The sequence below is a fragment of the Cricetulus griseus genome, chromosome 4, assembly GCF_003668045.3.
Source record: "Cricetulus griseus strain 17A/GY chromosome 4, alternate assembly CriGri-PICRH-1.0, whole genome shotgun sequence".
In the NCBI taxonomy this organism is placed as follows: Eukaryota; Metazoa; Chordata; class Mammalia; order Rodentia; family Cricetidae; genus Cricetulus; species Cricetulus griseus.
In genome coordinates this window covers 90,610,572-90,637,636 of record NC_048597.1, presented here as the reverse complement: position 1 = coordinate 90,637,636, position 27,065 = coordinate 90,610,572, and the positions used below count along the sequence as shown (strand labels likewise).

The window sequence follows — 27,065 nt, the reverse complement described above, 5'->3', positions numbered from 1 at the left end:
GCTAAGAAGCCCAGATTTAAAAGTTTTTTAAAAATATATTTTCTTTTTTATTTTTATTTTATGCACATTCATGTTTTGTCTGTGTGTATGTCTGGGTGTTGGTCTCCCTGGAACTGAGATTACAAACACCTGTGAGCAGCCTTGTTGGTGCTGAGAACTGAACCCAGGTCCTTTGGAAGAGCAGCCAGTGCCCTTCACCACTGAGCCATCTCTCCAACCCCCCAGATTTAATTTTTTTTTATTTATTATGTATATAACATTCTGCTTCCATGTATATCTGTACACCAGAAGAGGACACCAGATCGAATAACAGATGGTTGTGAGCCGCCATGTGGTTGCTGGGAATTGAACTCAGGACCTCTGGAATAGCAGCCAGTGCTCTTAACTTCTGTGCCATCTCTCCAGCCCTAAATTTTTTTTAATAAATATTTATTTATTTATTTATTTATTTATTTATTTATTTATTTATTTATTTGAGTATTCTGTCTTCCTGTACATCTGCATGACTGAAGGGGGCATCAGATTCCTTAATAGATGGTTGTGAGCCACCATGTGGGTGCTGGGAATTGAACTCAGGTCCTCTAGAAGAATAACCAGTGCTCTTAACCACTGAGCCATCTCTCCAGCCCCCCAGATTTAAAATTTTTAAACCCAGCCTTTTCCTCTCAGCTCACACTCTTATACTACATTGCAGGGTTGGGATGAGGGTTTCTGTTAATTGAGAGGTCATATAGAGTCCAATGAATGGAAGAGAATATTTAAGAAGTGAAGATTGGCTCTAAGCTTTTATCAATGTAGTAGATATGCTTTTCTCCCCAAAATGGGAAACAAATCCAGAATCATGGGGTCAACTGTCTATAACAAAGAGAACACAGTCCGGAAATTCCTCCTGCCATATAAGAATAGAATTATCTAGGGAAAAACAATCTGAAGAATGTTAAAGCCAGAAACAGCTGGCTGGAAAGGAAGAAGTGACTGGGCCCTGCTTTTTACGTTACTTTGTCGGGTTATGTGTGGAAAAAAAACAACACATTTGGCTACTTCACTCATCCAGTAAATGTGGGTAGATAAAGTGATATGTAGCTTCTACATAAAAACAATTTACATTAAAAAAAAAATCTGCAACTGAAAATGGAAAAATCCCTGAATTTGATAAAAATGTTTCTAAGCCAGGCAGTGGTGGTGTACAGCTTTGATCCACACTCGGGAGGTAGACACAGGCAGATCTAAGTTTGAGGTTAACCAGGTCTACAAAGCCAGTCCAGGGACAGACAGGACTGTTAAACAGAGAAACCCAATCTTGAAAATAAAAAAATAAAAAAAAAAGCACAAATTAAAAAAAAAAAAATGTACAGAGAGGCACGTGGATCTCTGTGAATTCGAGGCCAGCCTGGTCTACAAAGTGAGTTCCAGGACAGCCTCCAAAGCCACAGAGAAACCCTGTCTCAACCCCCTCCCCAAAAAATGTTTCTATAACTAACCCATAGTCATTGCCACAACACCCAAAAGAGCAAAGAATCTGGAGTTAACTCAACAACCAAGCCGAGAATTGTTTACTGCATAAATTATGAGGAAGTTAGGACCATTGCTTCTCAGTGATGTCTTTGAGAATCTGTTTAAACCTGTCTGATATTATCCAGAATTTTTGTATAGTGTTCAACTTACACCTCAGAACTGAATCACATCAGGCAAATGCTAACAGTCTTTGGAAAACACCTGAGGGCTTACAAATGGGAGTAGCAGGGCGTGGGGAGACAGACTGTTGCTCTCCTTTGCAGTCATCAAAATGAGTCAAAATTATCTAAAAGTTAATTAACGAGTGAATTAATGAGCTACCTCAGTCAGGAGTGGGAATACATGCCTATAACCCAAGCACTCCAGAGGAGGCACTGGTGACACCTTCAAGGCCAGTCTCACTATATGAGTGCAAGGTCAGCTGAGGCTATGTGAGAGCCCTAACTCAAAAAAATAAAATAAAAATGTTTTTTGAAATAAAAATTAATCATCACATAACCAGAATGAGTCAAAACAATACATTGTAGGTAATAAGGATCTGACATTTTTTTTTTTTTTTTTTGGTTTTTCGTGCTGGGATTAAAGGCGTGCGCCACCAATACCCGGCAGGATCTGACACTTTTAACAAATACTTTCAAAATCAGTGTTCAGAGTACACTGTAACCAGGAGGTGATCCCAGCACTTGGAAAGCAGAGGCAGGCAGATCTCTGTGAGTTCAGGGCCAGCCTGGTCTACAAGAGCTAGTTCCAGGACAGTCTCCAAAGCCACAGAGAAACCCTGTCTCGAAAAACCCACAAACAAAAAAACAAAAACAAACCAACAAAAAAATACTACATCTAAGTCATCCAATCTGCCTGAGATTACCCCAGGGTTACTCCAGGAAGGTATGAAGAAACACAAAGACTGAGGCACTTAAGAACACAGGTACTTACTGCTGCTTCTCTCAATGAGCCGAGAGCAAACTTCCTCTTACTGATGATCTTTATGGCCACTTTCTTACACGTTCTCCTCTCAAAAGCCATTTTTACCTCCCCACAAGCACCACTAATGGGAAAAACACAGAAAGACAGTGACAGTTCAGGATGAGTTCATCATGAAACCTACCTTTTCCAAGTCTGCCTTGACTGTAAGAAATTAAACATGGGACAGAGGAAGTTGCTCAGGCAGATAATGTGCTTGTCATGCAAGTGTGAGAATCTGAGTTCAAATATCCAGAACCCACACACACCAGGCATCCATCACAGCACCTATCTGTAACCCAGGCTTCATACAGAAAGATCAGAGGCAGACACAAGAGGACTCCCCCAGAAGCTTTCCGGCCAGCCAGCCTGGCATGCACAGCAGCCAACAGAGACCGGGTCTCAAGGTAGAAAGCTAAGGATCAACACCCAAGGTTGTCTTCTGAGCTCCACTCAAATTCTGTGGCACATGCACTCCCACACTTTTGCTCAAAGATGAACACACGCACACACGCACTCGCACACACACACACAAAAACTAAATATTGTCCATGCAACATTTTTTTTCATTGTCCCTGTGTTCAAAGGACACACTGAAAGTTCACCAGAGTAAACTGTCAAGATCATGGGTAGAGGTGGCACACCCACCAACACTGAGTTTGGAGTGACTTCAATCCAATCACACAGTCCTTGATTGTGAAGTTCACAGAAAAACACTAAGAAAAATAAAAAAGAGAATTTACTTTCTCTAGAGGTCAGAGAAATATCAACAGAAGAATCTTCCTGATGAAAAATGGGTACCCATCACACAACTGTAATTCAAGAGTTGAGAAGACAGAAGCACAGCAGCAACCAAGACCAACTTGGGTCCATAGAGAGTTCTAAGCCATCCAGCCCATCCCGGCTTGAATTGAAAAAAAAAAAAAAAAAAAAAAAAAAGAGAAAACATAAAACAATTACCAACAAACAATTTGCATACGCAGTTAGACGCATGAATTGTATCTTACACCATGTCCAAAAGTACTGTATGATTATTCTCCATGAAGCAGCATCTCTCAAAAGATTTGAGACTCACTGGGTACCACCAAGGGCAGACAAACGCAATATAGAACAGAATGCAGCCCACTTTACCCCCAGGAAACCTGTTTTGCAAAGTTCAGATCCATCCTACATTACTACAGTACAGATCATACACTACCTGTCCCTAGTGGGCTATGGTAACAACCGGGTTTTGAGAGAATATCATAAAGATTTCACATCTTCCTTACTGTGTTGAGTACAGACAACATAAAATGTGCCATTATGATCATTTTCAAGTGTAGAATTCAGCCACATTAAGCACATTCACAATGTCCTGCAACTGCTACCTACCATCTAGTTTCAATTAAAACACCATTATACCTTGCCCCTAGCAAACATTAATTGGCTTTCAAAAAATTATCTGATATTTCATATGAATGAATTCATATTTCTTTGATTTAGCTTAATGTTCTCAAAGCTCATCCATGTTACAGAAGCTATCGGTACATCTTTACTATTTATCTAAGACTAGATCTTACTATGTTGGTTTGGTCTTAACCTCTCTAGAAACTAGAAGATCCTATTACAGCACCTACGTACCTATTTATTTCCCTCTTACTCCCCTTTGAGACAAAAGTCTTAGGAAGTTCAGCTGTCCTCAAATGAATATTATGCCAAGGATAACTTTGAACTTCCAATCCTCCTGCTAAATTTTTTTTTAAGTTGTTGAATACTAACTATGTCCCACCCTGCCCAGCTGTCTTTTTCTGTTAGGGATTGAATTAAACATTTTATGCTAAATTGCACAACTACCTTAGAAGGGTAGGGGCTAGCAAGATGGCTCAGCAAACAAAAAGTGATTGCCCCATCTGGAAATCTGGATCTGCTAAGGATAATCTGCTAAGAGGGAAATCTCGATTTAAAAAAAAAAAAAGCCTTCATTAGATTGTCCTATAGACAAGTCTGTGGGACATGCTCTTGATTAATATGGGAAGGCCTGGCCTACTGTGTGCAGTACTATTCCTGGGCAGGTGGATATAGGATGATTAACAAAGCAGAATGATCAAGTCATGGAAATTGAGTCAGTAGGCAATGTTCCTCCATGATTTCTGCTTCAGTTCCTGCCTTGCTTGAGTTTATGCCTTGGTCTCCCTCAAGATTGAACTTTGATCAGAACATGTAAACCAAATAACTCCTTCCTCTTCCAAGTTGCTTTTGGTTAGAGTTTATCACAGCAACAGAAAGCAAAATAGGAGAGAAATTGGTACCAGGAGTGGGGTAGTGCTTCGATAGATGCTATGTAGTTTGAGGGAAGAATTACAGGATTTTGTAGCTCTGAGCTGGAATAGCTGTTGAGTGCTCAGAGATTAGTGGGCTGTTCTGAGGAGAACTGGAAGATAATGCTAAGACAAATACAAATAATGGGGGCTGGCCTGTGAAGTTTCAGAGGGAAAAATTTGGAGTCTCTTAAAGACTCAATCACATTTGTGTGATAGTTTAAAAAACTTTTTTTTAATTTTAAATTTTTTTTTCCAAAGACAGGGTTTCTCTGTGTCGTTTTGGAGCCTGTCCCAGAACTAGCTCTTGTAGACCAGGCTGGCCTCGAACTCAGAGATTCACCTGCTTCTGCCTCATGAGCGCTGGGACTAAAGGCATGCGCCGCCACTGCCAGGCTTGTGTGATAGTTTTAATTAAGATTCTGACCAGGCTTTGGTGGTGTACGCCTTTAATCCCAGCATTTGGGGCAGAGGCAGGCAGATCTCTGTGAGTTTGAGGCCAGCCTGCCTGGTCTACAGAGTGAGTTCCAGGACAGCCTCTAAAGCTACACAGAGAAGCCCTGTCTCAAAACCTCCCCCCCCCAAAAAAAAAGATTCCGTGAAAGTGAGGCTGGGCATGGTGGTGTACGCTTTTAATCCCAGCACTCGGGAGGCAGCCAGGTGGATCTCTGAGTTTGAGACCATCATGGTCTACAGAGCAAGTGCCAGGACAGCCTCCAAAGCTACACAGAGAAACCCTGTCTGGGTGGGTGGGGTAGGTTAGGGAGTGTTTAATCTGTTAGATAAAACCTTTTGTGGTTTACTGAGATAATCAGCACTAGTTAGCTGGGGCTTAAAAATCAGCTGTGATTGATAAGATGCCAGCATCACTGAGGTGAAATCTTCTGAGTCAGCACACAGAAGCTATGGTCCAAAGAAGGTGCAAGGCTGCACCTCAAGCTGCAAATCAAACTCCATACTGTGTAAGAGTCTCCCATAAGACACGGGCCTTGAAGGCATGAAGGGGTCATGGAAAGCAGGCTTAGCACTGTGTGGCAGGGCTGAAGTATCTCTAAAGAATCCAGGAGGCCACTGAGGCTCAGTCACAGCTGGAGACCGAAGCATAATGGAGATGCAGGGACTGTGGGGTGACCACTGAAGACAGCAACGGGTGTGGAGCCAGCCTGAGACTACAAGACAAGCTATGTGTGCTATGCAGGGCACAGTGGGATTGACTTCTGTAGTCCAAAAGAGCATGAGTGAGTACCAGACCTTGGACACCAAGCAACTTACATGGTCAGAATTTGATTTTCCTTTGACCTGATTATGACCCTGGTTCCTTCTTAGAAGAATAACACTTATTTTTCTGGTAGTTGTTGTTTCACAGAAGCCCACAGTTAAGAGACATTGGAATTTTTGGGTCTGGAGAGATGGCTCAGCAGTTAAGAGATCTGGCTGTTCTTCCAGAGGACCTGGGTTTAACTCCAATTCCAGATGATCTCATACCTTCACACCAATGCACATAAAATAAAGTTAAAATGAGTTATATAAAAAAAGGGACTTTGGATATTTTTAATGAAACTTGAACTTTTAAATAGCTGAGTATTCTTTTTTTCATTTTATATGTTTGAGTGTTTTTTCAACATATATGTCTGTGTAACACTTGTGTACAGTACACCAGAGACTAGAAGAAGATTTCAGATGCCCTAGAATTAGTTACAGGCAGTTATGAAACATCATGTTGGTACTTAGGTCCTCTTGAAGAGCAATCAGTATTTTTAGTGGCTAAGCCAGCTCTCCAGTCCCAAATCACTGGACTTGTTTTTAAATTCATTTATTTTTATTTTATGTGCATTGGTGTTTTGCCTGCATGTATGTCTGTGTGAGAGTGTCAGATCTTGGAGTTACAGATAGTTGTTAGCTGCCATGTAGATGCTGGGAATTGAACCTGGGTCCTCTGAAAGAACAGTCAGTGCTCTTAACAGCCTAGTCATATCTCCTGCTTACTTGAACTTTTAAAAAGACGCAGACTTCAAAGAATTAAACTGTGCTTCACACTGTGACATTAATTTTTGTTTGTTTTTTGTTTTGTTTTTTTGAGACAGGGTCTCTCTACATAGTCCTGGCTGTCCTGGAACTCACTTTGTACACCAGGCTGACCTCAAATTCACATAGATCCACTTGCCTCTACGTCCTAAGTATCCCCAGCCCATGACATTATTAACATGACATCTTGGGGACAGACAAAAAATGAAAGGTTATGGTTCAATGGCAACATGTTTGTATGTCAAGTTAACAAGGAATCAATTGTACTGAGTTTTGTTTTGTTTTTTTTGTTTTGTTTTGGTCAACTTGACAGAAGCTAGGATCATATGGGAAGAAGGAACCTTGATAGAAATAAAAATATCTCCATCAGATTGGCTTGTACACAAGTCTGTGGGGCATATTCATGATTAATGATTGATGCTAAATGCACTATATACAGTCTTACCCCTGAGGATGTGATCCTGGATTTTAGGGAAAGCAGGCTGAGCAAGCCATCAGGAGCAGGCCAGAGAGCAGCATTCCTCCATGGTCTCTGCTTCATTTTCTGTCTCTAGGTTGCTGCCCTGCTTGAGTTCCTGCCTTGTCTTCCCTCAATGACAGACTGTGATCAGGATATGTAAGTCAAATAAGCCCTTTCCTTTCCCAAGCTGCTTTTGATTATGATGCTTTTCACATCAACAGAAAGAAAATTAGGCTGGTCATTGGTGGCGCATGCCTTTAATCCCAGCACTTGGAAGGCAGAGGCAGGTGGATCTCTGTGAGTTCGAGGACAGCCTGGTCTCCAAAGCGAGTGCCAGGATAGGCTCCAAAGCTACACAGAGAAACCCTGTCTCGAAAAACCTAAATAAATAAATAAATAAATAAATAAATAAATAAATAAATAAATGAAACGGAAAGCAAATTAGGACCCCGAACAAGCTTAATGACTTGAATCAATCTCTGGGATCTATGGTAGAAGGAGCAAACTCCGAAAAGTTTTCTTCTGAGCTCCACGTGCACACCATGGCACACACAGCACACACACACTCTTCACACACATTACATCACACTCACACACATTACACACATGCACCTCACTCATCACAACATCACCTTCACACTCACACATGCACTATACACTCCACTCACACCTACCCACCCACACCCACACACATCACACACCTCATACTCATCACACATCATAATCACACTCACACCTACACACACACACACACACACACACACACACACACACACACAAACAGAAGAAATTATATAACTTTAAGTTGACAATAAATACACTGGATACACAACTCATAACTCATGCCTGTCACCCTTAGGAGCTGAGACAGGAGAACTGCCCATGAGGTTGAGGTCCACCTGGGCTACACTGTGAGTTCACACCAGTCCCTGTCTAAAAAAAAAAAAAAGAAAAAACCAAAGCCAGAAACTTTGGTTAATTAATAAATGGATTGAGGATAAGGCTCAATAGTCTAGCACTTTACCAAACATTTAGACAATCTTGGATTTGAACACCAGCATTACTAAACAAAGCCAGGCCATCAAGATGACTCAGCAAGTAATGGTATCTACCACCAAGCATAATGACCTGAGTTCAATCCGAGTGGTAGGAAAACACTGACCCCTGCAAGTTGTCCCCTGGCCTCTACATGCTCACTGTGGCATGAGTGTCCCCACACACATGTGAATTATATGTTCCATGAATCACAGGTCATTAAAAGCTGTGTCTCAAAAGCCATCAATAGCTAGGCATGGTGAGGCAGGCTTGGAATCCTGTCTGGGGAGGTAGAGGCAAGAGGATTACAAATTCAAGACTGTACTCAATTGCAAAGTGATTCTGAAGCCAGTGTAAGCTACACGAAAAAAATAAACCAGCCAGGAATGGTAGTGCCCACCCTTAATCTAACCACTTGGGAGGAAGAAGCAAGAGAATCTCTGAGTTCTAGGTCAGTCATAGCAACAAACTGAAACCCTATGTCAAAAAATTATTTAATTGATTAAAATAAAATAAAGAGCTGGGAAGGCAGTTCAGTCAATAAAATGTTTGCTGCACAAACATAAGGACCTGAGTTTGGATCTCCAGCACCTACATAAAAAACTTGTCTCTAATTTCAGTGCTGGTGAGCTGAAGACAGGAGCATCCTAGAGGCTTGCTAGTCAGCAAGGTAAGCTGAGTCAGTGAGAACCAGCTGGAGAGTGGAGAGTGAAGAGTCACTGAAGAAGATATTGACCTCGGGACTCCATATGCAAGCATACTCACACAGATGCATACATAGACACCACACACACACACACACACACACACACACACAGAGAGAGAGAGAGAGAGAGAGAGAGAGAGAGAGAGAGAGAGAAGAGAGAGAGAGAGAGACAGCCTGGTGGCACAAGCTGCTAATCTGCGCACTAAAATTTATAAGGACAAAGGGTTTATTTAAACTGATCATCATTAAATAAGTCAGTAATGCATCTACCACAAAGTTTGACAAACAGCTATGATATAAATAATAAAGTTGTAAAATCAGGTATGAAAAACCAATCAATGAAAATATGTAGGAAGAAATGAGGTTTAGTTTACTATATAAAGACACAAAAAAGATTTACCTTCCAAGAGTTTTTGACATGATGTATTCGTCTCTTAATTCCTTAGGATAAACTGACTGATCATCTACAGTGAGGTCAAAAAATACAAAAACTAAGGGGAAAAAGACAGAAATGGGCTTGTTAATTCATGATTAGAAAACTTGTTCTAAAACTTAGCTATATAGAATATAAGATATAGAGTTACATTTATCATGTAATACAAAGTGAATTATTTTTAATCCAGGAACTAACAAGATAGCTCAGTAGGTAAAATAAACTTGCTATGACTGCTTAATGACTGGAGTTTGATCCACAGAGGCCACAGTGGAAAGAGAAAATCAACTCCCAACAGTTGTCCTCTGATCGCTACATTCATATTGTAATATATAAGCCTGTATGTACATACACAAGAAATCTCTCTCTCTCTCTCTCTCTCTCTCTCTCTCTCTCTCTCTCTCTCTCTCTCTCTCTCTCTCTCTTCTCTCTCCACACACACACACTAAATTAATAAATGTCAATAAATAAGGTGGAGATGAGATAGAGTAAGACACCTTACATTATCCCCTGGCCTCCACAATGTACTAACACACACATACACACCCCACACAAAGAAAAAACTCAGCACTCAAGAGGCAGAAGCAGGAAGATCTCTGAGTTCAAGACCAGCCTGGTCTACAGAGTGAGTTCCAGGACAGCCATATAGCGAGACCTTGTCTCAAAAACAAAGAAAAAACACACCTTGGACAATGGCGTTAACTCCTGAAAGCTATTTAATGCCAACTTACTTTTTTTTGTTTTTTGTTTTTTCGAGACAGTGTTTCTCTGTGTAGCTTTGGAGCCTATCCTGGCACTCGCTCTGGAGACCAGGCTGGCCTCGAACTCACAGAGATTCGCCTGTCTCTGCCTCCCGAGTGCTGGGATTAAAGGCGTGCGCCACCAACGCTCGGCTTAATGCCAACTTACTTAATTTGACAGATTTCAAGTGTAACCTATAGACACAAAAATTTCCCTTTACAGAGGAAGAAAAGCCCATTAACAGTATGATAATAACATTACCTTTATTTCTACATAGTGAAAGTGCAATTTCAGAGTTGTTACTCAAAGGCAGGCGTTTTCCTTTCCCTATAAGCTCAGTATTTACAAAGGTTCCATTCCCGCTGTGATCTTCTATGTACACGATGTAAGAATTTTTAGGGCCCATTTCCTAAAATAGACAATATTTAATTTCACATTTTAACAGCAGGGATTAATGGTACAAGACACCCAAGAGCAATAGCTAGATCACCAGATCTCCAACGAAAGAGGTAAACTGTCACCTACCCTGAAAATTCGAAAGTGCTTCTTGCTATAGGTCCGATACTTATCAGTCCTTCTTAACAGTGGTCCATCAAAGCAATACTCACAGCTTTTATCCCTCCCAAACCAGTAGTTGTCGTTAATACAGTCTGTTAATACAAAAGCACATAGCAGAGGACTGGAATTTCACGAAAAAAACATTCTTCAGTAGCACTAATTGTAGGGAAGAAACAATTCAGCGACATGATGCTCATGTGACCCCAGCATTTGTAAGGCTCACAAGAGGGGACAAGCTCAACGCCACTCTTACCTACACAGAAAGACATTGTCAAAAAAGATGTATGTAGGCTGGGCAGTCATGCCTTTAATACCAGCACTTGGGAGGCAGAGGCAGGAGGATCTCTGTGAGTCTGAGGCCAGCCTGGGCTACAGAGCTAATTCCAGGACAGCCAGTGCTATACAGAGAAACCCTGTCTCAAAAATGAAGACAATAGAGCTGGAGAGATGGCTCAGAGGTTAAGAGCATTGGCTGCTCTTCCAGAGGTCCCGAGTTCAATTCCCAGCAACCACATAGTGGCTCACAACCATCTGTAATGAGATGTGGTGACCTCTTCTGGCCTACAGGCATGCATGCAGGCAGAACACTGTACATAATAATAAAAAAGGTCCAATGGAAAAAGTGTTGCTTGCTTGCTGTCACTTCTTGTTGGTAAGTGCATTCTATATCCCATTATTTCTGCTGCCACCCTTTGCTGCTTCTTTGACCTCCAATAAAGACTGAAGATCAACAACTCTCTAGGAATCCTCCAGGCTGTCAGTACCAAACTGTGACAGCTAAGACATTCAACCTTGCAGACTGAGCAGCTACTAGGCTCAGTCTCTACATCATGAAGAGAACTATCAATGAACTACCCAGACCATATTGTGCAAGCCAATTTTTTTAAGAGTTATGAGGTTTTTATTTTTCTTTTATTATTTATTTATTTATTTATCAGTCATGTGTATAGTGTTCTGCCTTCATGTATAACTGCAGTCCAGAAGCGGGCACCAGATCTCATTACAGATGGTCGTAAGCCACCATGTGGTTGCTGGGAATTGAACTCAGGACCTTTGGAAGAGCAGGCAGTGCTCTTAACCGCTGAGCCATCTCTCCAGCCCTGTGTAAGCCAATTTAATAGATCCCCTTGTAATAATTTTTTAGTCAGGAGGTGGGTGTTGTTTTAGTTTGTTTTTTTTCAAGACAGGGTTTTTCTGTGTAAACCTGGATGTGCTGAAACTCACTCTGTAGACCAGGCTGGCCTTGAACTCAAGAGCTTTGCCTGCCTTTGCTTCCTGGCACCACCACTACCTGACTAATGCAGATTTTTTTGATGTGGGAAGATCCACCTTTAGCCTGGACCACACCTTCAGCTGATAGCCTATATAAAGGACATGGAAGAAGGAAGTTTGTTCTCTTTCTTGCTTGCTCTCACTCTTACTGGCAAGGGCATTCCTTCGCCGGCAGTAAAGCCTACTTCAACAGGATCATGGTGTATACTGAACACCAGCTGAGACATCCAGCTTTATGAACTGAACAAGTAATTGCTAGATTCTTGGACCTCCCATGGGTAGCCATTGTTGGACTAGCTGGACCACAGCCTGTAAACCACTAGAATAAGAATGAATGTATAGGGGGCAGGAGAAATGACTCAGCGGTTAAGGGCACTGACTGCTCTTCCACAGGACCCTTGTTCAATTCCCAGCACCCACATGGCAGCTCACAAGGGTCTGTAACTCCAAGATCTGACACCCTCACACAGATATACATGCAGGTAAAACACCAATACACACAAAATAAATAATTTTTTAAAAAATGAAATATAATAATGAATATCAGTTCTAACAGTTTTGTTCCTCTAGAGAACCCTGAATAATACAAGTATCTTTCAGAAATAGCTCTGGATCAACCGGATATCCACATACAAATTATAAATTTGAACCAGGTATGCCTGGTATGTGTAATCTCAGCTACTCAGTAGGCTGAGACAAGAAGTTCGATGCAAGTTCAAGGCCATGAGGAACTACATAGTGAATTGCAAACCTACCTAGGCTGCAGAATTTCTTGTCTCAAAAATAATGAGTAGCCAGTCGGTGGTGGCACATGCCGTTAATCCCAGCACTCGGAGCCCAGCCTGGTCTACAGAGCGAGTTCCAGGACAGCCAAGACTATACAGAGAAACCCTGTCTCGTAGAGCCTGATAATATATTCGTATAAAGCCAGCACTTGGGAAATAGAAGCAGGAAGATCAAGAGTTCAAAGTCAAGCTCAGCTACATAGTGAGATCAAGGCCAGCCCAGGCTATGAGACCTTTTCTCTGAAAAAAAATGAAAGAAAAAGATAAATTTTGAGGCCAGCCTATGAAATTTCAAAAAATTCTATTTGATAATAAAAATAAGGTAGCTAGGGATGGAACAACAGATGTAGCTCACTCTACCATGCATAAGGCCTAAGTCTGATTCTTTGCACGAGGATCAACCAGGAGGAGAAATAACAGTGAGTACATGGCAGGTAATGGCAGCCCAGGCACTCCACCACAGCCTCCACTTTTTTTTTTTTTTTTAACTTTTTTCTCACCTCTAACCAGTTATAGGGGCCCTGAGATTTCTGTTGCAACAATCTAACCACCACCCCTGTTTCCCTGAACAATACATTATACTATATAACAAAATGCCTTACCCAGATTGGAGAATCCTTCCTGAAGAGACCATAACCTAGCCCAAGGGGCAGGACCAGGCTCCTCAGGTTCTGGGTCCTCAGGAATAGAGCAGAGCTCCTGGGTGGACACTGTCTCTAAAGAGCTCAGTGTCCCAGAGCTGGAATGAGAGGACTGGCTGGAGGATGACACTGTGCCGCTAGAGGAACTGGATGTGCCTTGAGACTGTGAGGAGAGGTCGTGTAACTGAGAGGAAGTGCCTTGTGACTGAGTGAAGCCACCCTGGGACTGTGAACAGGAACCACTGCTGTGGGACTGCTGATTCTTCATATCCGACCTCAAAAACAGAGTCCAACAATGAGGGGAGATTCAAGGAGCGAGGCCTAAAATTCAAGAACGAGGAATGGAAGCTGGAGAGATGATGCAGCAGCAAAGAACAGAACTATTCTTGTAGAACCCAAAAGTTCAGTAAGTTCCCAGCACCCAAGTCTGGAAGCTCAAGATTGCCTGTGACTCCAACTCCAGTGGGTTTGAAGTCCTCTCGTGGCCCCTGAAATCACTTGCGCTCACGTGAGCATACTCCTGCACACGTAACATATAATTAAAAATAAATCTTTACCCAAAGCTAAGTGAAGAATGTGAATATAACTCAATAGTAGACGCAAAGTCCTGGATTCCATGCCGAGTACCACCAAACATACGAAGCGGAGAACGGGTATACTTAGGGACTGGAGAGACATCGCGGCGGTTAAGAAGAGCACGTTGCTTTTTTGAGTTCAGTTCCCAGCACCCACATCCAGGAGCATACAAATGCCAGTAGTTCCAGCTCTTTGGGAATGCACTGCCCTCTGCTGGCCTCCCTGCGCACTGTACAGACTTACACAGACACATGATTTTTAAAAATAAATTTTTTATAAAAGGAACAGGCATATTATGATCACCTCAGAAGGGCAGAATCATTGATGAGTTTTTTTAAAAAAAGTGACCACAGCAAAATTTCAGGATCACGAACAGAATTTATCGGCCAATTACACAGCGCTAGCGTGTAGAGAAGCTGAGAATGGCTGGTTGCTTCCTATCCACTCCTTGCCACCCTACCCCACACACTTCCTTACGTACTCACTCCAGTTCCTGCAGAGCCTAGCAGCGATGTTTGTGGTTCTCAGTAAATATTTGGGAAGAATGAATCGGGGACCTGGCATGATCACTAACATTTATAATACTCGCTATGAAACTACTTCGCTCTCTGGCATTGAAGAGCCCAACTCTGTGCCTTCCCATGTCTCAGCTTGTAAATAACAAGAGAATGTCCCCCTCGAAGAGCAGCTAAAAAACAAGGAAGAGTCGCCTGCGTGCAGAGCTCTCTTGCACACACAGACCAGGCGGAAGCTGCGAAGGGCCCCTTTGCAGAAGACCCTGAGACCCGATTCGAATCCTCAGACAGGCAAGAAAAATTTCCCGCTAAAACTCACCGCGAAAGAACACCTGGAGCCACAAACACCCCAGACCGCCGCAACCAGTGGTGTGGCGCTAAACCTACCCATGCAAACTCCACCCTCAGCCAATCAAAACGCCTTTCTGCTCGGCACGACCAATAAGAAGACCCGAATGTGGCTGCCATGCGTTAGCCTCAAGGCTTGCTGGGAGTTGTAGTTTAGGATGCAGAACGGGACTCGGCATCCTGTTTTACCGAGGCTGATCCCGCCTCCTCGGCTCACTAAACCAATCAGCAACGAGTCACTCTTGCTTCCTTTCCCTCGAGTCCCTCGACCCAGGCCAGACGGGCGGCTGTCCGGATGTGGGGCTGCCGGGCCCGTGCTTTGGTTTGCGTGTGGGAGGTGCGACTAGCTGGGTTCCTGGGAAGGAGACTGCTGAGCAGCAACGCTGCCTCGGGCAAGAGCAATGCGGGCCAGTGCTGGAACTGCGGCAGCGCTGGGGGTGTGGAGAGTGGGGATGGGTTCTTCTGCGAACACTGCCGCGCCTTGCAGCCACCTGACCCGACTCGGGACTACTTCAGCCTCATGAATTGGTACGCGCGGCGCAGAGTTATGGGAGGGCGAGTCGGTCTTGGGGAGCTCGGATGGCCGAGTTAGTTAAATTAGGCAGGCGTTACCCTGGTGCTTACGACTTGGGTCCTCGCCGGCGGGCCTGTAATTTCCAGCCAGCTGGAAGACTGAGGCAGGAGGACCACGGTTCAAGGCCAGTTTAAGCAACTTACCGAGACTCATTCAAAACGAACAAAGCAAAAAAAAAAAAAAAAAAAGTATATAGGTCATTTGTATAATATAGGACCTGCTGAGATTTTAGGAGTTTGCCTGAGAGGAAGAGGAAATCAAGTTACAGACTGGAAAGAAGGTAAGGGTGGAGGCGGGGATGAAAGCGTAAACTTGCAGATGCCTGCAATGTAAGCACTTGGGAAGTGGAAGTGGGAGGTTAAGGAATTCAGGACTAGCCTCTGCTACAAAGGCTTTGTTTTTAAACATCAGCAACAACAAAAGGGAACAGGCTCAAGTTTACAGTATAGGGAGGTTTGAGGGGCGGGCTCCTGGAAAAGGGGATTCCAGAGGCTGAACTCCAGGGAGGAAAAAGGAGCAGAGTTTGTTTTTCAACTTGTAGTTCTGACTCTACCTCCCCAGTGCTAGGATTAAAAGCATCTGGACTAAAGTAGGAGGATCCCCAGTAGGTGCCCAACCACAAAAATAGGGAACATTCTCATCTCAAATAAGTAAATATTTTAAAGGAGACAATAAAAATAAAACAAGTCGTCTGTGTTGATGTATGCCTGTGAGCTCAGAGGGTGAGGCAGGATTACAGATTTGAGGGCAACCCGAGCTATACAATGAGTTTGATGAGAGTCTGGGCTACATGAGGTTAGGTCTCAAAAATCAAAAGCAATTAAGAATAAAACAAACCGCCTGGCACAAGCCAGCACACACCTCCAACCCCAGCACTCGAAGCAGAGGCAGCTGCATCTCGGTGAGTTCCAGGTCAACCTGGTCTGTAAATGGAGTCCCAAGACAGCCAAGGCTACACAAAGAAGCCGTCTTGAAAAAGAATAAAACAAACCAAGTGTGGTGGCATATGTCTGGGATCTCAGTCTTCAGGGATGAAGAAGAAGGGTGACAAGTTGGAGCCCAATATAGGCTAAGCAGTGGGATCCCTGTCTCAAGAAATTTTAATTCAGGCTCAAGATTTGAGAGAGGCCAAGAAATGTTTCACATGGTTTGTTTCCCCTTGCCTTTTCTTCTGGAGATTGGTACGGAAGTGTGAGCAGAGTTAAACTAATAGACTATATTAAAGTAAATGTGGAAGGTCCAGGTGTAGTTGCACACACCTGTGATCCCAGCCAAAAGCAAGAGGATCTTACAGTCTGGGCTACACAGTCACAGTCTAACTCCCCCCTAACAACACCACTCCCCCCAAAAAAAGAAAGAAGTAAAGTAAATGCTAAATCCTCACTTTGGCTCAGTGATACAACACTTCCTTTGCATTAGCAAGGGACCTGGGTTCGAATCCCAGTACCATACTTTTAAAAAGGCTGAATATTAACATTAATGGCTCAGTATGGTAGTCTCTGTAATTCCAGCTACTCAGGAAGCTGAAGAAGGATCAGAAATTTCAGCCAGGGTGGTAGTGCCACAGGCCTTTAATCCCAGCACTCAGGAGTCAGAGGTAGGCAGATCTCTGAGTTCAAGACCAGCCTGGTCTACAAAGTGAGTTCCAGGACAGCCAGGACTGTTACACAGAGAAACCCTGTCTTGAAAAAACATAAATAGCCAGGCGTTGGTGGTGCATGCCTTTAATCCCAGCACTCAGGAGGCAGAGGCAGGCGGATCTTTGTGAGTTTGAGGCCAGCCTGGTCTCCAGAGTGAGTGCCAGGATAGGCTCCAAAGCTACACAGAGAAACCCTGTCTTGAAAAAACAAAAAAAAAAAGAAAGAAAGAAAGAAAGAAAACATAAATTTAAAAAAAATATTTCAGCCCTGAGCAATTTAGCAACACTCAATTCAGCCTTTTTTTTTTTTAATTAAGCTGATATACTGAGTTTATTGTCATATGTCTATAATCCTAGCACTTGAGGGAAGAGGTGGGAAGATCCAGAGTTGTAGGTCATTCTTGGCATATGCCAAGTTTGAGGCCAGCCTGGGGTATACAAGATCTTATCTCATACACACACACTTTTTTCTTTTAATGGCCAAGGCTCTGGGCCTGGTGACCTGTAATCCCCAATGATCAGGGACACTAAAATAGGCTTATTGCAAGTCAAAGCCTGCCTGGACTATAGAGTGACTACAAAGTCAACTTGGGCTCCTTAGTTACGAACCTGTCTCAGAATAAAAAGTAAAAAGGGGCTTGGTCGGGGAAGGAAGTGAGTGGCTTGGTGCTAAAGTTCTTGCCCAGCATGCAGGAGACCCTGGATCCAGTCTTCAGCACAGAAAAAAAAAAAGAAGAAAAAGTAGGAATCAAGGGACAAACAGGTTAAGCAAGTGCTCTAAACTCTTATACACATTTTCATCAGTCACAGTGCTTACAATGGACCACGCTAACCTTATCCCTGAATTTGTCAAGCTGTTAATCTTCCAGTCACTTCAGGGTCTCTGCACTTACATGTTTGTCCACTCCTGTCCCTTTCTGATCTTTGGTCATTCCGGAGTAGCACAATTGAAGTCTCTCAGATGTCATTATGTTCATTACATCTTCCCCAAGAGCAGAATCAGACCGTAGTGATTAATGCTCAATACTTTGCATGAGTAACATCCACTTTCCTTCCAGCCACCGATCCTTCAGGGTTGATGTCATGAAGCTTCAGCACAGGTACCAGCAACTGCAGCGTCTCGTCCACCCAGATTTCTTCAGCCAAAAGTCTCAGGTATTCACTGACCCTCTAATATTCCCCATATATGTGTGGAACTGGGTAGATGGCAGTGTTGATCTGGGAAAGAGTCGGGCTACTAGCTCCACCCTGTGGCAGCCTGCCCCTAGACAGCCAGGCCCCAGAGATGTCATTTCCTCACAGTTTTTATCTGACTTCCCAGATAAAACTGAAAACGCATCCGTTGAAAACTACAAACTACTTATCCAACAGCAGTTGTAATTTTGCCCATGACTCTAAATCCCTGCCCATCACTGTACTATAAAAGTTTGGGAATCAAAGAGGACTGGCTCTTGTGGTAATAAACTGTTTTTATCTCTATGAACAGACTGAAAAACACTTCTCAGAGAAGCATTCGACCCTGGTGAATGATGCCTATAAGACTCTTCAGGCTCCCCTGAGCAGGGGACTATACCTTGTAAGGTGATTTCCCAATCCATCTGTATGTGACTTCCTCTGTATGAGACCTGGCCTAGTCCAGGAAGCTCATGATACTTAGCCTCAAAACAAAACAAACAAACAAAAATACTAAAAAGAGAACAGAAAGAAAAAGATTCTATACAAGTACAATTTTTGTAGCATTCTTTGTAAGTCTATTTTGCTTGTTTTTTTCTTTTGAGACAGAATTTCACTGTATAGCTCAGGCTGGCTTCAGGTTAATTTTCTTGCTTCAACTCACCCACATCCAGCTCCTTTGTAAGTTTTTTTTTCTTCAGTACTGGGCATCAAACCTAGTGCCTCATGATAACTAAGTGCTCTGCCACTGAGACATGGCTCCTGTCTGATAATTACAGGGTTTTTTCTTTGGTTTTTTTTTTTTTTTTTTTTTTTTTTTTTTTTTTTTTTTTTTTTTTTTTGTGTGTGTGTGTGTGTGTGTGTGTGTGTGTGTGTATGTTGAATCCACTAAACCATAGTGTGTGTGTGTGTGTGTGTGTGTGTGTGTGTGTGTGTGTGTGTGTATGTTGAATCCACTAAACCATATCCCCAGCTGCCTTTTTTATTTGTTTGTTTTTGTTTTGTTTCTCTGTGTAACAGCCCTGGCTGTCCTGAAACTCACTTTGTAGACCAGGCTGGCCTTTAGTTGACAAAGATCCACCTGTCTCTGCCTCCTAAGTGCACGGATTAAAGGCCTGTGCCACCACCACCCAGCAGCCTTTTTACTTCTTTTTTTTGTTTTTTCGAGACAGTGTTTCCCTGTGGCTTTGGAGGCTGTCCTGGAAGTAGCTCTTGTAGACTAGGCTGGTCTCGAACTCACAGAGATCCACCTGCCTCTGCCTCCCCAGTGCTGGGATTAAAGGCGTGCGCCACCACCGCGCTGCCCTTTTTACTTCTTAAAACAGGGTCTCAGTCAGCTGTCCAGGCTGGACACTTCACTTGTGACCTCCTTGCCTCAGCCTCCTAAGTAACTGGGGATGCAGCTGCACCACCAGGCCTGGATCCTTTTGTATGTCTTAGCTTCTCCTGGTTGCATTGTTTAACTATGATCTATAAATTTGACAATGGTAAGAGTACTTGGGGAGGTTTTTTTTTTTTTTTTTTTTTTCAAGAACATCTGGGCAATTTTAGAATTCAATACAATGTCTGTAAACATTTTAACATCTGAGTAGAAGTGTGACTGTCCAAAGCCCAGCTGCAGGTGACCGAGGTCCTGTACCAGCACTCTTGGCTCAGTCCCTGCTTTCCTTATTCCTCGGAAAGCTGGGGTTGGTTTTTGTGGCTGGTCATGTGACTCGGGTGGTAGAGTGCTTATTCAGCATGCACCAGGCTCCGTTAGTGACAGTGTATCCTGAAGGGGTGAGCAGAACTTACTAACCCTGATCTGTTTCATTTTCCTTGTTCTCCTTCCCAAAAGCTAAAGCTCCAAGGAATAGAAATCCCTGAAGGGACCGATTATGGAAGAGACAGTCAGTTCCTCATGGAAATAATGGAAATCAATGAGAAACTCGCAGATGCTCAGAGTGAGGCTGCCATGGAAGAGATAGAATCTACTGTCAGAGGTAATAGACGAGGGTCTCACACATGCTTTTTTGCTCTTAGGAGCACATGACTAGGTTATAGGAGAAATGAGTCAGCCCCATCGTCATTTGTGGAGTTTGTGTTTCCTGGTCATCTCTAGTGACTAAAATGAGCCCCCTAAAGTTGGCAGAAATGCCTCTGATCACACACAGATCTGCAGCAGGGCAAGCACTGAAACCCTGACCCTCTGGTTCCACCTGCTTGATTTTTCATTTCATTCCATAGTGTGTCAGTCAAGGTTCTCTAGAAAACCAGTAGAGTATAGGTCTATTTATTGCACAGAACTGACTCAGATGTGTGTGTGGAGGCTGGCACAGAAACTGCAGGCAAGACCTGGGGTGGTAAAGTGTTTGTGTACCTGTGTGCTTGCTGCACAACCATGAGGACTCAAGTTCAGTCCCACAACTCCCACAAGTAGTGTCTGGCTTCCACACAGGTGCTGTGGCATACATACACGCTCTCTCTCTCTCTCTCTCTCTCTCTCTCTCTCTCTCTCTCTCTCTCTCTCTCTCAATCTCAATCTCAATCTCAATCTCATTAAGTAAATGTACTTTTAAAAGTAAAAAAGGTGGCCAGGCAGTGGTGGCGCACGCCTCTGATCCTAGCACTTGGGAGGAAGAGGCAGGTAGATCTCTGCACATAATAACCTTACTTAATTTAATGAGACCCTCTCCAAGTGTTGAGGGATATCATAGTCAGGGTTTCTACTGCTGTGCTAAATCACCATGACCAAAAGCAATGTGGAGAGGAAAGGGTTTATGGTTTATTGAAATAAATACTTAGATGTCAGAGTAACAGTCCATCGCTGAGGGAGGGCAGGGCAGGAACCTGGAGGTAGTAACTGAAGCAGAAGCCATATAGAAATGCTACTTCCCGAGCGGTGGTAGCGTAAGCCTTTAGTCCCAGCACTCGGGAGGCAGAGACAGGCGGATCTCTATGAGTTCAAGACCAGCCTGGTCTACAAAAGCTAGTTCCAGGACAGCCTTCAAAGCCACAGAGAAACCCTATCTCGAAAACTCGCCCCCCCCCCCAGAAAAAAAGACTACGCACCTCCCCCTCTATTCAGGCTGGGCAAGGCAAGAACCCAGATCCACCTGCCCATAGATGCCACCACCCACAATGGGCTAGGCCCTCCCACATCAATCATTAATTAGGAAAATACCCTGGGGCTGGAGAAATGGCTCAACAGTTAAGAGCACTAACTGCTTTTCTCCACAGGCTCAAATCCCAGCCCCTATATGTCAGCTCACAACTGTCTATAGCTCCAGTTCCGGGGGATCTAACACCCTCATACACCTACACATGTAGGCAAAACACCAATGCACATAAAATAAAAATAAATCATTTTTTAAAAAAAAGAAAGAAAATGCCCTACAGGCTTGCCTATAGCCCAGTATTATTGAGGCATTTTCTCAATTGAGGTTCCCTCCTCTCAAATGACTTAACTTGTGTCAAGCTGATGTAAGACTTGCCAGCACAAGGTGATCTCTACATACACTCAACTGACTATAAATGTTACTGCCTGGCCTTTATGTGACAATCACAGGCTGTCATATAAAATTAACCATTTCATGTAGAAAAGGCTCCAGGATTCTTGTGTAGCTATGAGCTTCAGTACTTACACAAAAATATTTACACTATGCCTGTTGTGGCTCAAGCATTGTGTGTGCCTGGGGATATATCAAGGGGGAAAGTTTACATATTCCAACTCAGTATATTCAGGTAGAATTCATGAGTTTTACCTGTCTGCCCCCACCAAAGGATATGAGCCTTTCCCCCATTCCCTCCCAGAATTCATTCATGATTCCATGTAGTTGAGCAAAGGTAAACACTGAGTTGTCTTTAACAGGCTTATGCTAGGTACAGTTGTAAATGCCTATAATCCCAGCTCTTGGAAGATAGAGGCAAAATGAACAGGAGTTCAAGACTAGCTTCACCTACATAGCAGTTTCCAGGAAAGCCTGGGCTATTTGTGAGCCCTGTCTCAAAAAACAAAACAGTGAAAACTTACTCAGCTATGCACTCACAATCAGTACATTATTAGCACATTTGAAAAACAGACCTAGGGTGGGCCCAAGAGATGGCTCAGAGGTTAAGAGCACTGGCTGCTTTTCCAGAGGTCCTGAGTTCAATTCCCAGCACCCACAGTGGTTCCCAACTATCCTTTACTAGAGTTACAGATGCCATTTTCTGGCCCGCCTTGTATTCTGAAAGCACATGTGTGATGTGCTCACACAGGCACACAGACATACACATAAATAAGGAAAGAAAGAAATATTAAAAGGATAGACCTAAAGCCATTAGGATGGTTCATTGGTTAATGTGCTTGCCACCAAGTCTGACAACCTGAGTTTGATCCCCAGGAAACACATGGTCTTCTGATCTCCACATTCATACCATGGCATGCACATACCCCTCCTGCCACACACACAAATACACGTAAATGTAATTTAAAAAAAATAGACCTAAACATGTCTCAACTTCATCTGCCAATCTCTTTTTACTACCTGCAATCGATTCCTCTCACTTTTAACCACAGTACCTTTAGGCTATGCTTGTACATGGAAGCCCATCTAAAATATATCTGCCCTGTCACTATGGGGTGGTCTTAAAGCCTAAATCATCGTTCAAAGCCTTGTCTAAAAACTTTTAAATGGATTTTTGCTGCTCTTAGGTTTAAAAACAAACATTTCCACATAACTGACACCGTCCTGCATGCTCTGCCCTCTGCTTCTTGTTTTACGGTCTCACTATAGCCACATGGGCAGTTTCCACATCCTCATCAGTCACGGGCACCCTTCTACCCCAGGCCTGAGCATTGTTGATGCAGCCTGTAACTCTGGTCTTTTTCATCCCATCCATATTAACTCCTCTCCCCGACCTGGGAGCAGTCATCACTCCTCATGAAGCCTCCTTTGTTCTCTCTGTCTGTGTCTCTCAATCACTTCACTGCTGTCCGGAAGGTCAGCAGCATGGATGTTCCATACAGGGTTCTCTGCAGAAGTGTAACTTGTGTTTGCTCTTTGTTCCCTCTCAGAAGAGCACCTGAAGCATGACAGGGACTCAGCCAATGGCTATTAAATAAGTTCCAACAGTGAAATACCAGTGCTGGCATCAGGGCTGGGTGGTCCAGAGCAGATAGACAGGAGTGTGCAAGCGGAAGTGGCTACACTCCTCCAAAATCGTCAGGCATTATCTGGGCTAGAGTTTACTCACATAAACCTCCAGAGTGAGGACCGGTCCCAACACTGCTGTTGATTTCTGTGTCTGGGCCTCAGTGTCTTCATCTATAAAATGGACAGCATTAGTTCGTTATCTTAAGGATTAAGTTAAGTGAGACACAGATGAAGCATGTGAGACACTTCTAGCAGCATAGTAGATGCTAGGTTTAGATCAGTTCCGAAATTTCTTCCCCTGGGATTCAGTTCCCAACTCCTGCACTCACCAGTCATGTGCCTAAGGGAGAATTCCATACCTGTCATTGCCTGTCTTGGAGACCTTTTTTTTTTTTTTTGGTTTTTTTTTGGTTTTTTGAGAGCAGGGTTTCTCTGTGTAGCTTTGGAGCCTATCCTGGCACTCGCTCTGTAGACCAGGCTGGCCTCGAACTCAAAGAGATCCTCCTGCCTCTGCCTCCCCAGTGCTGGGATTAAAGGCGTGAGCCACCAACGCCCGGCGAGATCCAATTTATTTGAAACGTTTTCAAAAATTCTAAGTAAATATATTAAAACCTGGAAGGCATACTTGTAAACCCCTCATTTTCTTGGTTGATTGGTTGTTTTTCCAGACAGGGTTTCACTGTGTAGCACTGGCTGTCCTGGAACTCACTCTGTAAACTAGGCTGGCCTTGACCAGGCTGTGCCACCGCCACCTGGCAAAATCTCTCATTTTCTAATGAGCCACAATAGGAAAATGAGATTGTTGTGCCTGCTTTACATTTGGCAATTTTCCCTTCTGAGATATAGTGTGATGGAAATGATTTCGTTTTCCTGGATGGCTGCATCATTTGTAAGTGGTTGCCTAATACTACTTGGTAATGAGTGGTAATAAATGCCATGATTGTAGGGTGTCAAAGTACGGAAGACTGTGAGGTAGAGATGGTCACAGCACATCCCTGATTCCTATGTTAGTTATCATCATGGTGAGCCAGTACCCTGAAATGAAAAGATTTCTTTTGACTCACAGTTTTAGAGGTTCAGTCCATGGTGTATTGGCCCAGTTCCTCCTGGAGCTGTGGCAGGAATGCAGAGTGGAGGAGGCAACGAGTATTACGGCAGCTAGCCAAAAGAGAGAAACAACAGCCTGGGTTCCAGGATCCCTTTCCAGGATGTGCCTCTAAGTCCTAACTTCCTCCAGCTAGGCCCTGCCTTCTGAAGTGTCCACCCCCTTCTATTAGCAAAACCTGTCATGAGCCAAGCATTTTAACATCCAGACTTTTGGGGGAGGGACATCCCAACTATGGTGATCTCTCTTCACTTTTTTTATGTTATTCTGTAGCTACTTTACAAGCCTTGGCAATTGCCTCCAGACCTTCCTTGGTTGAAGAGTGGAATGTACATAGGGCCTGTCAGTACTGCATTTAACAAGAGATGCTAGACGGGTTTGATGGCACATACCTATAATCTCAGCAGTCAAGAGAGAAGCAGAATAGTGAGTTCAAGGCTAGCCTGTCCAACACAGTGAAGCCCTGTGTCAAAAGAATGCAAGCATACAGTATAGCTCAGTAGTAGAGACTTTGCAGAGCATGCATGAGACCTTGGTACAGTCCTCAGCACTACAAAAAAGACCCTGAACCCAAATCCTTATTGTGTATAGAGCAGCATGGTCACAACTGTTGCTTTGTGTCTACTTTTTTTTCCTTTTTTGGGCAACTGGGGAGCATTTCAAGACGGAGTTTCCCTGTGTAACAGCTCTGGCTGTCTTGGAACTTGTTTTGTAGACCAGACTGGCCTCTAACTCATTGAGTTCTGCCTGGCTGTGCCTCCCCAATGCTGGTATTACAGGCATACCCGCCACCATCCAGCTTTATTGCAAGTTTATTTAAATGGAAAAATTAAAATAGTTATTTTTCTATTTCAGCTAAACAGAAAGAATTTACTGACGGTGTAAACAGAGCTTTTGAACAAGGTATTTCATTCCTTTTAAAAAGTTCCTATTACATTTATATAGTCTGTGTATTTGTGTATGTGGGGGGGGGTGCATGTATGGACAACTTTCAAGAGTCATTTCTCAGGGCTGGAGAGATGGCTCAGAGGTTAAGAGCTCTGATTGCTCTTCCAGAGGTCCTGAGTTCAATTCCCAGCAACCACATGGTGGCTCACAACCATCCGTTATGACATCTGGTGCCCTCTTCTGGTGTGCAGATATACACGGAAGCAGAATGTTGTATACATAATAAATAAATAAAATCTTTAAAAAAAAAAAATCATTCTCAGGGCCACTGGATTTTACCTAGTAGGTCTCACTTCTACTTCCCTGGTTATGGCAGAAAAAAATATCTCCAAACTTTGGCAAATGTTGCTATAGGGTACACTCAAAACCCTCAGGTGAAGCCATCAACCTTTGGGCCCTTTGATTTGGCTGCCTGAGATGCCAGAGTTGGTTTTATTGTTGCCTGATGTAATTAATTGTCTCTTGTTTATTTCAGGTGATTTTGAAAAAGCCAAGGAAATTCTAACAAAGATGAAATACTTTTCAAACATAGAAGAAAAGATCAAGTTAAGCAAGAATCCCCTCTAGTTGCTAAAGTTGAAAAATAAACTTTCTATGTATTTCTTGTCTGGCGTCTGCTAATTGGAAATAGATAACAGGGGCTATGGCATAGCCCAGGGTAGAGCACTTACCTAGCATATGGAAAGCCCTGGATTTGATCCCATCACCACAGAAAGTGAGGGGAAAGAAGCAAAGAGAATAGATAGACTTCAACCATTTATATCATTTCAATTCAGTTTATGGCTCAGATATTAATGGCTGGCATAGTGCATAGTACCTGTCAGTATGGGTGCTCGGTTATTCATCAGGTATGTGATCCAGTGTGCACCCAACCTTAGCCAGTGGATCAAAGGGTGAAAAGGAGGCCTCCCTGATCTGTACAATTTATCCTCTACCCTCTGACCCAGATAGACGCCATCTTCAAGAGCTCAACTATTGCAGGGTTGTGGTGGTACACACCTTCAATCCCAGAACTCAGGTGGCAGAGACAGGCAGATCTTTATGAGTTCCAGGCCAGCCTGGTCTACTGAGCAGTACCAGGACAGCCTCCAAAGCTACAGAGAAACCCTGTCTCAAAACCAAAAATAAAAAAGAAAAGAAAAAGCTTAACTGTGCCTACTTGGAAAATATCACCACAATTCAGCTTATTAGCTGTTGACATTCCCTAGTATCCAGCAGTTCCTCCCAGCTAATTAGTTGCATGCAATTGTACCCTAACTGCATGTGGCCTCCACATCTCAGGAGCAGCTAAGAGTGTATAGGTGGGGAGAACTGAAGGAAGGAAAGAGAGGTCCATCTACATAACCACCAGGGAGTCATCAACCAAGCTAGGTGCTGACCTTCCTGTTCACTGCTTCAGAGTCACCCATGATCTGTAAGGAACTCCAGTAAATTCATTGGTTCCCCAGGGTGAACTTTGGTTTGGCTTAATGGACTGTAGAGGTTCTGTTGTAACTGCCAAGCTCTGCCGTCATAGCACAAGCAGCTAGGTGGCCAGAGAGGAGTTCAGACTGTTACAGAGATGGTATTTATAAAACAGATAGTAGGCAAAGGTTAGCAGTGGGCTTTCTAGACCCTGCTTGACAGCCACAACTTCACTCTG

The 27,065-nt window shown here is 43.4% G+C and overlaps 2 protein-coding genes across 8 annotated transcripts in view; one reads left to right on the top strand and one right to left on the bottom strand.

Annotated features, from left to right (window-relative positions):
- Chek2 (checkpoint kinase 2) overlaps window positions 1–14,918 on the bottom strand; it is a 35,514-nt gene extending 20,596 nt beyond the window's left edge. The window contains exons 1-6 of one of the 6 annotated variants that reach the window (XM_027415909.2): window positions 14,839–14,918; window positions 13,390–13,749; window positions 10,698–10,822; window positions 10,434–10,581; window positions 9,399–9,489; window positions 2,449–2,560 (exon numbers count right to left, since the gene is read on the bottom strand). In XM_027415909.2, the coding sequence (XP_027271710.1) occupies window positions 2,449–2,560; window positions 9,399–9,489; window positions 10,434–10,581; window positions 10,698–10,822; window positions 13,390–13,696 (783 nt within the window). In that variant the 5' untranslated portion in view covers window positions 13,697–13,749; window positions 14,839–14,918. Of the gene's footprint in view, window positions 1–2,448; window positions 2,561–9,398; window positions 9,490–10,433; window positions 10,582–10,697; window positions 10,823–12,757; window positions 13,028–13,389; window positions 13,750–14,838 lie in introns of those variants that run through there. The other 5 variants (XM_027415911.2, XM_035443232.1, XM_027415912.2 and 2 more) reach the window with 5 other exon arrangements.
- A 192-nt stretch (window positions 14,919–15,110) lies between these two features.
- Hscb (HscB mitochondrial iron-sulfur cluster cochaperone) lies at window positions 15,111–26,028 on the top strand. Of its 2 annotated transcripts, XM_027415905.2 has the most exons (6): window positions 15,112–15,395; window positions 18,139–18,235; window positions 18,567–18,656; window positions 20,091–20,235; window positions 25,331–25,378; window positions 25,899–26,028. In XM_027415905.2, exons 1-6 carry the CDS (start codon window positions 15,163–15,165, stop codon window positions 25,988–25,990), a joined length of 705 nt encoding a protein of 234 aa, XP_027271706.1. In that variant the 5' UTR covers window positions 15,112–15,162; the 3' UTR covers window positions 25,991–26,028. The 2 variants fall into 2 exon arrangements, with proteins under 2 accessions (XP_027271708.1, XP_027271706.1); XM_027415907.2 differs by lacking the exons at window positions 25,331–25,378; window positions 25,899–26,028 and having other exon boundaries at window positions 15,111–15,395; window positions 18,567–18,661; window positions 20,091–20,227.
- The last annotated feature ends 1,037 nt before the right edge of the window (window positions 26,029–27,065 follow it).